The 12297-nt window shown below is 35.5% G+C and overlaps 1 protein-coding gene across 1 annotated transcript; it reads left to right on the forward strand.

Annotated features, from left to right (window-relative positions):
- Nucleotides 1-5029: 5029 nt before the first annotated feature.
- Nucleotides 5030-11887, forward strand: LOC107655167 (methyl-CpG-binding domain protein 3-like). Its single transcript, XM_016442591.1, has 8 exons — nt 5030-5056; nt 6778-6899; nt 7901-8060; nt 9141-9278; nt 9365-9455; nt 10571-10748; nt 10840-10992; nt 11087-11887. Exons 1-7 carry the CDS (start codon nt 5030-5032, stop codon nt 10985-10987), a joined length of 864 nt encoding a protein of 287 aa, XP_016298077.1. The 3' UTR covers nt 10988-10992; nt 11087-11887.
- The last annotated feature ends 410 nt before the right edge of the window (nt 11888-12297 follow it).

The raw sequence follows: 12297 nt of genomic DNA on the forward strand, positions 1-12297 counted from the left end.
AACCCTGCTTACATTTTCACAAACGTAAGGTTTGGGTGAGGCGACCCATCGTTACTTTTATCCCAGACGCCCTCCGATAGTTCTATGCTAACGAAGAAATGATAAAGAGAATTGATAATGAAGGTTTGGGGCGCGTCGAGGTTTAAATCCTCGTGATAGTTTCCTGATTTCAGGGAACCGTACGTCAATAGAAGTGTTCTTAGGCAAAGGTGTAGTGCATAAGCAGCATTCACCATCATTTCAGTCTTGCCAATGCACATAATGCAACCTGTTTGAATGTAATATTCAAATGTAAACACTCTCACGTCTCCATCAGACTGGCTTACTGTGAGTTTAGTTGATTCATATGGTCATTTCAAGGTGTACGTCTCAACCCATTTTTTGTTGTGTGCGTGAGATGATGTTGAATTCTGTATGTAGGAAAGGAATGGTGTTATAACCTATGTAATTGTCACAATGTCCACAATGGATATGATTTCTGAGTAATAACATTTCACCGTAAGGGGGATACTGAACTTAGGTTGTCCTAAAGTATAATGGAAACATAATATCAATTCTTGATGAAGATAAAAAGTTGTTGAACATTTATATATCGTGGCCTTCTTATTCTCAAGACTGTCATTTTTGAGAGTGATGCCTTGTCAGTGCCTAAACTTACTTTCATTGTAAACATGACCATTTGTTTTATTATTTCGAAATGCAAAAATGTCTGTTTTGTTTTTCTTTCTGGAAGCATCTGTGTAGTATTTAATCTGCAATTTAGAAACATTGTAGTCTTTCATCCTCATTATTATGCTGTGTTTGTGTGTGCACCTTTTTGGCAATTTTAGGATTCTCGTTCCTGTCATCTTTGGCTCGACTATAGGTTGGAATTCGTTTTTTCTTTCAAGACGCTAGTGTCCTGTGATTTGTGAAGCACACGAGAAAATTGAAGGATCTTTGTCGATTCATCAGATGGGGGCCGGAAGCACTAGACTGTTATGAGTGATTCTCAATTTAGCCAGCTGATACCATCTGAAATGAGTGTTCATTTTGAAAATATCTATAAAATATTTGAGTGCTGGACTTGCTTTTGCCTCTCGCTTAATGCTTTAGATGCTGAAGGAGGGTTGTCATGTCATCAAAGATTCTCCTGCCTGAAATTACTTTCTTTTTATCCCTGAAGCATCTTCTCTTGAATGTCCAACTGAGTGAACATTCTGAATGAATCGTCGTGTACCGAAGTAAGATTGCTGCCCATAATTTCCATCAGAATTGAGATGATTTACAGAACCTGGTGTCTTGCAGTTGTAGTAGGGACATGAACAATACTGCTGTTTTGTCTTCAGAGTGCCTCCGGTTTTTGTCATTATTATTATTTTTGTCTTTGTTTTTATAAATATATATATAATATATATATATATATATATATATAAGTAGGTATTGAGAACTGTCCTGTATATAACAGTAATGTAGCAATAAATGTGCCATTTTTAATAACAGAATTATACTTTTTTTTTTCAATGTCTTGCTTTGGATCTTGTATACCTTCAAATGAGTTAAATAAAAAAAAACATTGTAATAAAAGTCTTCCCATTGCGTGTCTTTTCCATAGACTGTATGAAAACAGGGTCTTTTCCGAAAATTGCTTGGAGTAAAGAGAAGTGAGTAGGGAGCGCGAGGATCCTAATTGGCTGTCAATGTTTTTTTTTTAATCGTTCATCAACTGTAAACAAAACAAAAAAAAATTATTCTGAACGTGAGCTATATGTACCTCAGTGTCGTTATCGTCATACAAACGTTATAGTCATTGTTGTGAACTGGAGTTATGTGGTCTTTCATAATTCATAACATAAAACGTTGCAGAGCAAAACTGAATATCTTTCAAAGATTTAAAACCACCTACCGCGCAAACTGCTTAACTTCTAGACTATATCTTTCTCAGAAGTGCTCGATGTAGCCAGCTAACGTTGTTAAACGTTGTTTCTAGGTGGACTGATCAAAATCTGTAGGCTACACGCTAACTCCAAATAGTTAACGTTATGCAGCTGCTAGCCAGACTATTTTAACCAGATCTAGCTATTTTGTGCTTTTTTTTATTGAACAATTTGTCATGTACAAACAAAATACCAACAACATGCATTAGAACGGTAGGAGCAGGTGTATAAAAGATAAATATAGTACAAAACTAAAATTAATAAAGTGAGCGAAAATTAAAAGGGCTTTTCTTGTAAATCAGATTTTTCTCTTATAGTAAAAAACATTTTTTTTTGCAGTTTTCTTTTTGCGTCCCTGTGCATTTCATAATCCTTATTCAAACCAGTTAATAACACATCCCCAGCATTTATTCACACTCTAAAAATCTGTTTTATGCATATACAGTATCCTCAGTTCCAGAATTTTCTATCAGGCTATTAACGGACAGCCCGGGGTCCTAAAACAGCCATTTGAACATGTTTACTTTCTGAACAGAGGAAGGCAAGATACAAAAGATGCAAAAAATCATAAAGCGGATCGGACCCAAATATGTCTCCATTGCCAGGACGTGGTAAATTCATCCTGGATTTAATAAATAGTTAACTAGAATATGTTAACTTAAAAGTCAAGCAGCTCATCTGACATTTAGCATGTGTTTCCACTGTTATAATTCTAGAATAGCATGCTAGTAACTATTAATTAGTAATTATAGTTTTTTTTCATACGTTTGGTTTCTTTTCTTGCAATTCAGGGTTCCCACGCTGGTCGGATGGGCTACAGTTGGTGGCCTGGCTGTTGTCCATTTTACAGACTGGCGGCTGATTCTGGATTATGTTCCCTACATTAGAGGCAAATTCAAGAAGGATGACTTAACTTAGTTAGCAACTCCTTATGGATCTGATCTGTGGAAAGCGGTTGCTGTGCATTTTTACAGGGAACAAATAAAGCTGATGCTTTGACTAGCCAGTAGGCGGCACTGATGATGCGACATCAGCCAGATTATCTGTCACTTTAAGACTTAATTTTATGTACTGCTATGGTTGAATAATATCTCATAATGTCCTAATGGTGTATTATCAGACTGCAGATAGCTAGCATGTCTTGCTAATAAGTTGCTGTCTTTATGTAAAGGGAGTGTTTAATGCTTAGCACATCACTTAGTTTGAGCTTGCACATTGAGCATAAAAGATGTTGTTACTTTTGTGAATAAATAGTAATGTTTCTCTATGCACGTGTCATAACATTTAGTTTTGTTTTATATATTCATTGTTCTTAATAAACTGCACGTTGACAGAAATCAACGCCTCTTTGAGGAGGCATCTTACCTATACAAAATGTTACCATGGTTTCCGCCGTAATGCCCCTCACAAAAAAAAAAGAAGACATTCTCCCGAAATCCTTAGAAAAGAAAAGAAAAGAAGAAGAAAAACTGAGCAGAACTTGCTCACGTATTCCAGCACAATCACACAGGATTTTTGAGTGGGATTTCCTGCATGACTGGCGCAGGAAACCTACTGTGCAACTTCTTCAACAGCAACCTCAGAGAACAAGTAGTGAACTGTGCTTAAAATAAATAAAAATAGTAATAATAAGGTTATAATATCTTACATGATTTGAAGAACAACCGAAATTATGTTATGTAAAATTACTTTTTGAGCAATGTTGCCGGGCAACTTTGGGCAATGTTGCCATCATCGGGCAACCAGGTGAGACACAGGGCCCACGACCGATCTAAAGTATATACATTTGTTACCCATCCTCAATAAGAAAGTGCCCAAGCAACATTGCTCAAAAAAAGTTGCCCTGTGTATCATCAGCCTTACAGTATATTTGGTGTCCGAAGTCATTATTTTTTTCTGCTTTTTTTTTCAAATGCTTATATTTTTAATTATTTTAACAATTTATTACTTATTGTTATGAATTACAAGATGTTACAGTCAATAACACTATAATAATTTGTGTAAAAAGTGTCTTAAATAGCTGAAAATCATGATTTCTTGTTGTCCGAATTAGTCAGTGCATTTTTTCCATCATGTATCATTGAGTCATCAAAATATCTTATTGTACTTTTCTTTTTGTAATATTGCATTCATTTTATTTATAAAAGCCCTAAATAGTAATTTACTTAATTCTACAACATTAAAATGTTTAAAAATAACTTTTTTCTTATAAAAATGTGTGTCCATAAACCTTGCGTCAACTCTGTTACCGTACCATACTTTGCCTTTAAATTGGTGGAATTATCTCCCACAACTATGTAAGATACAGGCAATTATGTCACTTTCCCTCACTGATAAGATCTGAAGCACTGAAAAGTCTGTGTGCTCTCTCTGAGAAAATATTTTAATCTAAAAAGTTCTTATACCAATAGTTTTTTTTTGAAGAACATCAACACTGTTACCACAATATCAAAGGAAGACAGAATTTATTACTGATCACACAGTGGGTTATTTAAAAGTCTTTTAATTATGATTTCATTGGTGCCATGTGCTCTTAGCATTTATGCTAGCAAGTGGAGTTTTTGACAAAAAATAAAATAAAATTGTCAGTTCCGTTGTTACCGTCAAACTCTGTTACCAAGGTAGAGTAACATGGCTGACAATAGTGTAACAGAATTGACAGTCCACCGGATAATTTTGTCCATTCTGTTACTTAAAAGGTCAACTCTGTTTATGAACTATTTTCACACAAAAAAAAACAATACAGTTGTTTAGAATTTCATAAACATTATTGAAATATTTTGCACCCTCATAATATTTCAACAGCATTTTTTTTTACTGGATATTGTATATAATACATTTTCAGATGAAAAATATTTGCTCCAAGTGGACAGTTCTGTGAAGACATAGGTTTTTTTTTTTGTTTGTTTTTTTTTTACTTTTAAGGTATGCATAGGTAAAATATTAACTAAGTTTCAAGTGTTGGAATGTAAGGACTGTTTAATGAAACAAGAAGGATGTTTCCTTTTATGATTTATTGTTATTTCTAAACATTGCCTAATTTGTCCGTAACAGAGTAACCGAATTAATATCGCAAACGTATTAAATCGAGATCCGCACTTGCATTTATCGTCATGCTGGTTTACGAGCAAAGCGATCGCGTTTGTTAATTTGAGTAGACTAGTTAGTCTTCGCTTTGCCGGGGCTACTAGTTTGCGCAGTGCTTTCAATCGGCGATGGTCTTAAAGAAAGAAAACGCGTTTGGCGTATGATAAACTAATTAATGTAACAGAGCAACAAAGCGACCTGTTCGGCTACATGTGTGAACAGATAAAATTAAGCATTTGGAAGCGTGTTTTGTCTTAACATGAAAATAGCTTTAAAAAAACTGTTTATTTAACCTTGTTTTAACGTCGCGCTGGACCAGGTGCAGCTTCTATTTGCATTCGCGATTGTCATTTTAGTGCACGATGTTCGTAAGATACGTAGTTTTTTTTCACCAACCATAGTCTTTCATTCAGTTTCAGAAAAGATTTGTGCTAAAATGTCCCCGGTTTTACTAGTAATGCATTTGTTTACATTCACAATCACGCAAAATATGACACTGTGGTAACATAACGAACGAAAATACGCATGCATTTATTATTCCACGAGTGCCACTACAGGTTTATGGCATCTGGATGATGCATGAGGCATAAGTGTAGCCTATTTTCCAAGCGGAGGTATCTTTCATTGAACAGAAGAGCCCAATGTGATGAGGCGACGGTATGGCGGAACGTTTTGCAAAGTGACAAAGCAGGCATTATTGAAAATAGACACTGTATTGCTACAGAGAGGTCTAGGTATTATTTATTAAAAACATACGATAATAAGCATGCCACATATGGACTCTCTGTACATCATGGAGTGAAAAGTGGGAGTGCTGGGATTGAGGAGGGAAAGCCATGTGTGCTATGTTAGGTACTGAGTACAGAGGGGGGATTGTCATGTAAAAGTAGGCCCAGCTGTGGAGAGGATTTTGTGTGCTTTATTTCAGAAGGGGGTGGGGGTGCATGTCAGCTGAGCATGTGAATCGCATCCAAATTGAATTGGCTCTTTTTTTCCTAAGGATTCGGCTAGACCGGTTCACAATTACAAAAAGTTATTTTACAGGTTTGTCAAAGACTTTGAGTCTAAAATCAGCCGGAGGGGAGAGAGAGAGACTCAAAGTGCACTAAATTTATGTAAATGAATACAGAAAAATTGCCTTTGTCTGCAGTGGTAACCATAGCAAAAGCTGATTTTTTTTCTTTGAAGCAAGCTGTTCAAAAGTGTCAGACATCCTATCAGTAGTGTTGGCAAGTCAGATTTGTTTGAACAAATAGTAGTTTTGACACTGACTGCTGAAAGAAGTTTGCTTTACTAATTCATTTGAGAAACTTTGTGTTTGCAATGAATACTTTTTTTTTTTTTTTGCAAATTAATTTTCCAACTGGTTTGCAGAAATGTTAAATTTGCATCATTTATGACTCACCCACCTAACAGATTTGAATCACCATTCAAAAGAACCAATTAAAATGAATGACTTGTTTAGAATGTTTTTTTTTATCATGATAAATTTAACAAATTATGTCTCATGGTCTGAATGTCAGAATGTCTCTGGATTTACTGGCAATGCATTTGTTTGATTGACTTTACGCAAAATTCTCATACTGTGATAATATAACGAAGAGATTCCTGAACTGCAGCATTGTCTGCAGTGAAATTATGCATGCATACACTGTTTAGGGCTTCTGAAGAACCAGTTAAAAATGATGATTCGTTTGGATCTCTATTCCATTGGTATAATCAACTGTTAAATTGAACAAATTATGTCTCATGGTCTGAATAAATCTATTTTCAGAGAATTCCCAATCAACAACATGTCATAAATAGACACGACTGTTCTTTTTTTAGCAGAGGTGAGGAAGAAGAGGAAGAACAGAGGCGTGAGAGGGGGGAGGCAGGTCGTTTGTATAGTTTGTGGTATCGTATTACTTAATCAATTAAAAAACCATCTATGTTGTTACATGTTTGCACGCCTTGACAAGCTTGAAGAGCCATTGACTAAAACCCAAAAAGTTTGTCCAGAGTTGTGCATGAACTTGAAACAAGCACGAAATCTTCATGGTATCATCATGCAGAATATTCAGTGAACCCATCTTTGCATACACCTGTGCCAACTAACTTTTAACAGAGGATTGTGATTGAAAGGACCGTGTTTGTTTCAGATGCAGAAGTGCATCTGCTTAGTGAAGAATGTCAACTGAGATCTAGACAAACAGTATTGCTATTATCGCAAACTATGCGAAACAAATCTAAACATTTGGCAGAGAAGATTGACAGGGACAGCTTACAGAGCATGTTAGGGCACTTAAAAGGAAGTCATCTAGTGCAAGTGTTTGAAAACCCTAGACACAGTACAGGATTGTATTCATTCTACATTTATAAGAAAGTTAATTGTATTTAAAAGTGAGAATAGATTGAGGTTTTTTTTTCTGTACACAAACTGCTCTTAGAGCAAATATGCAGCATTATATAAAAAAAATGTATATTATTATTATTATTTTAAATTAGGATATAATTATTTTAAATGCAGTTAATTATTTTATATTTAACTATATATTAATCAAACAGGTATTTGCATTAAAATGGTGAAATTTGTATCAATTCATGTGTGTTTTAAGCATTAAAATTACATTTTGAATGTGATTTTAATGGCGTCATATTGTCAGTGTTAAGAAGCAGAAAGCGTTCTAGTCCTCACAGTATTCATGGTCTAATAACATTGTCATTTCGTCATCACAGGCTTGGGATTTATCAAAATTCGTTCCAAGTTAGGCATTGCATGTCATTGTTTGCGTATATTGTGTGTTAATATATCCGTATGCAACTGCTGTCACCATAACCCATTCTCTTTCCAAATTTGCATCCATACGGATTTATCAGATCTCTGAGATGTGTCCTATTTTGCTCCCCCTCGCCAGCCCCACTGGGAAGAAGTTCCGGAGCAAGCCTCAATTGGCCCGTTACCTTGGCAACTCCATGGATCTCAGCTCCTTTGATTTCCGCACAGGCAAGATGCTCATGAGCAAACTGAACAAGAACAGACAGAGACCCCGATATGACAACAATAGCCAGACTAAGGTAAGACGACTGCAATAAATTGTCATTTCATAAATGTTATTTGAACAAACATTTTCATATTCAGAAAAACATAATCATCATATGTTTGACTCGGTAACTCAGTAAAGAGAAATTATCTCTGAATGGCATTTAAAACCAATTAAAGGAATAGTTCACCCAAAAACTTACTCACTCTCAGGCCATCCAAGATGTAGATGAGTTTGTTTCTTCATCAGAACAGATTTGGAGAAATGTAGCATTGCATCACTTGTTCACCAATGGATCCTCTGCAGTGAATGGGTGCCGTCAGAATGAGAGTCCAAACAGCTGATAAAAACATCACAAGTAATTCACACCACTCCAGTCCATCAGTTAACATCTTGTTAAGCAGTGTGTTTGTAATAACAAATTCAACCTTAAGACGACTTTAACATCAAACCACTGTTTCCAGCTAAAATACAAGTGCTCCATCTATAATATTGCTTTTTTCAGTGAAAAAGTAATCTCATCTAAATCAGGAGAGAAATATGCACTTTACAAGCGAAAATAGTCCAAAAAAAAAGTTTTAAACAAATATATTGGTGGATTTTAATGTGAGAAGACAACAGGGGATCGACTTTTTCACAGGAGGAAGTGTTATTATAGATTACAAACTTACATTTTGTCCAGAAGCAACAGTTTAAAGTAAAAAAAATGCCTTAATGATGGATTTGTTTCTCACAAACATGCAGCTTTTCACTTCACTAGATGTTAAATGATGGACTGGAGTCGTCTGGATTACTTGTGGATTATTGTGATGTTTTTATCAGCTGTTTGGACTCTCATTCTGACAGCACCCATTCACTGCAGAGGTTCCATTGGTGAGCAACTGATGTAATGCTAAATGCTAAGCATGTAACTCATCTACATCTTGGATAGCCTTAGGGTGAGTACATGACCAGTAAAGTTTCATTTTTGGGTGAACTATTTCTTTAAGGCTATTTCAAACCAGTTTTGCTGGTCAAGCTGGTCTGCCTGCAACAATATCCAGTAAAAGACCAGCAATTCCCATCAAAAAACTGTTTTTCGTCAGGGTAATAAAGAATGTTCCGTCTTTAATAGGGTAAACCCGACCTGAATACGTCCCTCCCAGTACGACAGACGGCCTCCATCTTCAAACAGCCTGTCACAAAAGTTACCAACCACCCCAGCAATAAGGTTAAAACAGACCCACAGAAGGCCATTGACCAGCCCAGACAGGTAATACTCATCTAATCTAGGTTTTATTCAATGATAATAGTAGTTTGTCATAGTGGCACGATGCTAATATACTTTTTCATCTACAGCTATTTTGGGAGAAGAAGTTGAGTGGCCTCAATGCCTTTGACATAGCAGAGGAGTTGGTGAAAACAATGGATCTCCCCAAAGGCTTACAAGGTACATCTGTGCAAGATGAAGAACTTAATCCAAGTGTGTTTATTTTAATCAAGAATAAACGAAAGTCAATATTCCATTACTTTGTGAAGTCTGAAGAAAACGAGAGAAGCAAACAAAAACGAATCAAAAGTAAGCCAGAGTACATAAACAACAGCAGACAAGGCCCAAACAGAGGGCGCTAACATGAAACAGATGAACACACTCAAGGCCAGGGTAAGAAATAACTGTTGACAATTTCAAAATAAAAGACAATATGGTAATGTCAAAATAAAAGCGCAGCGCGCGCGCACACACACACACACACACACACACACACACACAAAAACTATACCGGTACAGAGAACTTTACAGAGAGTTTATTAAATTTGTTTTGTTTGACAATTTATTTTTATTTTAAATAAAAAAAATATTTTATAAAATATAATATTAATATAAATATGCAAAAAATAATTAAGATTTTTACAGATTTGTATTAAAAAATAAATAAATAAAAACTACCTTTCAAAAATTTGAGGTTGGTAAGATTTTTGGATGTTTTTGAAAGAAGTCTCTTATGCTCACCATGGCTTTTATTTGATCAACATTACAGTAAAACAGCAATGTTGTAAAATATGATTACAATTTAAAATAACTGTTTTGAATATATTTAAAAAATGTAATTTATTCCTGTGATGCAAACCTGAATTTTCAGCAGCCATTACTCCAGTCTTCGGCATCACATGATTCTTCAGAAATCAGTTGAATATGCTAAATTGCAGCTCAAGAAGCATCTTATTATTATTTTTTATTATCAGTGTTGAAAACAGTTGTGCTGCTCAATATTTCAGATTTTTCAGGATTCTTTAATGAATAGAAAGTGCTTTCATTTTTTTGTCCAGAGTTGTGCCAACTAACTTAGAACTGCATTTATTTGAAAAAGGAATCTTTCGTAGTATTCTAAATGTTTTTACTGTCACTTTTGTCAATTTATTGTCTGCTACCTGAATAAAAGTATTAATTTCTTTTATGAATTTCTTGTAGCATCATAATATGATATCTAAAATAAGTCAAATAGAGGTTAAATTAAAGGATGCTAATAAAATTAATTCGTTTTATAATATTTCACGACACTAAAGGAGTGGGCCCTGGCTGCACAGATAAGACCTTGTTGTCAGCTATTGCCAGTGCTCTTCACACCAGTGCGGCTCCCATCACGGGCCAGCTGTCTGCTGCTGTGGAGAAGAACCCTGGAGTGTGGCTCAACACGGCTCAGCCTCTCTGCAAGGCCTTCATCGTCACAGACGAGGATATCAGGTATTTCAGACCTTTGAATGATGCTCAGTATCGTATGTATGTGTGCGAAATGTATGTAAGACAGTGATGCAGTTGAATTTTATGGTCACAGAAAGCAAGAGGAGCTGGTGTACAGCGTGCGGAAGCGTTTGGAGGAGGCTTTGATGGCCGACATGTTGGCTCATGTAGAGGAAACATCTAGTGAGGGCGACGCACTCAAACGGGAGGGGAATTGCAATGATGATAAACAGGAAGTATAGCAAAGGTAAGCAAATAGTTGAAAAAAAAAAAAAACTATTTCTGCTATTATTTCCTGAAGGAAATAGTCACATAAACTGAAATGTCTCTTTTTTTCACAGGGCATTCAAATGTGTCTGAATTACCTCCACATGAGTTTCCAAACACAACCCGATGCTCGCTGATCAACACACCACGTTACCATGATCTCCCAGCTTCGCTGAATATCCATGTGCGTCCACCAGTTGGGATCTCACAGAGACTATTGGCTCGATTTTCAGGCATTTTTTCTGTTTTATTATTTTTAAATTTTGTAATATTTCGAACATTTTCTAAAAGAACAAAATGTTAGAAAAGTTTAGCAGTTGAACTGCCTTCTGTATTAAATGTTTTGAGGTTTGTTTGTTTTTTTGAGAGGGGGTATTTGGATTTGATAGGGAGATGACAATCAAGTCAAAAATAGAGGGTGCTAAACTTTGTCACAGCCGACCTAAACTGATCAGTTGATTATTCTCTGTGACTAAAAAATGTTTAAAGCTCTGTCAAAAAGAGTAAGGTACATTTGTGGGGAAAAATTATTTTCACCTATTTTACTCTCTTTTCTAATCAAATTAAGGTGCAAATCAGTATTATGCTGTTTAAATTCAGTATTTTTTGTGTGTTATTCCCAATGCCAATGTTTTATTGGGGATATAAGGCATTGATAAACATATTAACAGTTACAAAGTGTGCAGGTATGGCTTTGTTTTACGTCAATTGTTTTGTTTTCAACTGATCTGGTGCTTGTTAAAACTGCCTGATTTTTTCGTTATAAGCTATTCATACTTGTCTAAACCTGAAATTGCAATGTGAATGGTGATTCATAAAATGTGACACGTGATTCACATAAAGTGATGTGTAAACATCATCCTGTGATAAGCAACTCAATTAAATGTTGCTGGGCGAAAAAAAAAAAGTTTTGTTCATAGCCCACAGCAGCACACCGACGTTCATGTTTACATCTGCATTTATCAAAAATAAAATGTTCTTGTGTTGAATATCTAGGTTGTTTCTTTCTTCAATGATCCTACAGATGTTGTACTTAACAGAGTATTTCTTTATGTTTCATTAGCGTTATCATTTATTTGCTATCCACTTGTTTGCACTACTTTTTAAGCTGCTTTGAGATTTTATGGTTCAGATCCAGAGCTGTTTTAAATGTCCCTCTCTCAGCTGGAGGATTAACTGTTAACTTACCATTACGGTTATGATGCCTGAATCTCTAACAGACCAAAGGGCACAGAGCCAGTCACTCGCTCTGAGACACAAATTAAGAGAACAGCTGAAGTTGTAG

Source organism: Sinocyclocheilus anshuiensis, unplaced genomic scaffold (assembly GCF_001515605.1).
Source record: "Sinocyclocheilus anshuiensis isolate Anshui unplaced genomic scaffold, SAMN03320099.WGS_v1.1 scaffold735, whole genome shotgun sequence".
Taxonomy (NCBI): Eukaryota; Metazoa; Chordata; class Actinopteri; order Cypriniformes; family Cyprinidae; genus Sinocyclocheilus; species Sinocyclocheilus anshuiensis.

What these genes read in the sequence shown, in the direction of transcription:
- LOC107655167 (XM_016442591.1), top strand. Translation starts at nt 5,030, where the DNA reads ATGCTGGTTTACGAGCAAAGCGATCGC. An exon ending in CCATTGACCAGCCCAGACAG is followed by an intron (nt 9,279 to 9,364) that starts GTAATACTCATC and finishes TTTCATCTACAG; the next exon opens with CTATTTTGGGAGAAGAAGTT. An exon ending in TCTCCCCAAAGGCTTACAAG is followed by an intron (nt 9,456 to 10,570) that starts GTACATCTGTGC and finishes ACGACACTAAAG; the next exon opens with GAGTGGGCCCTGGCTGCACA.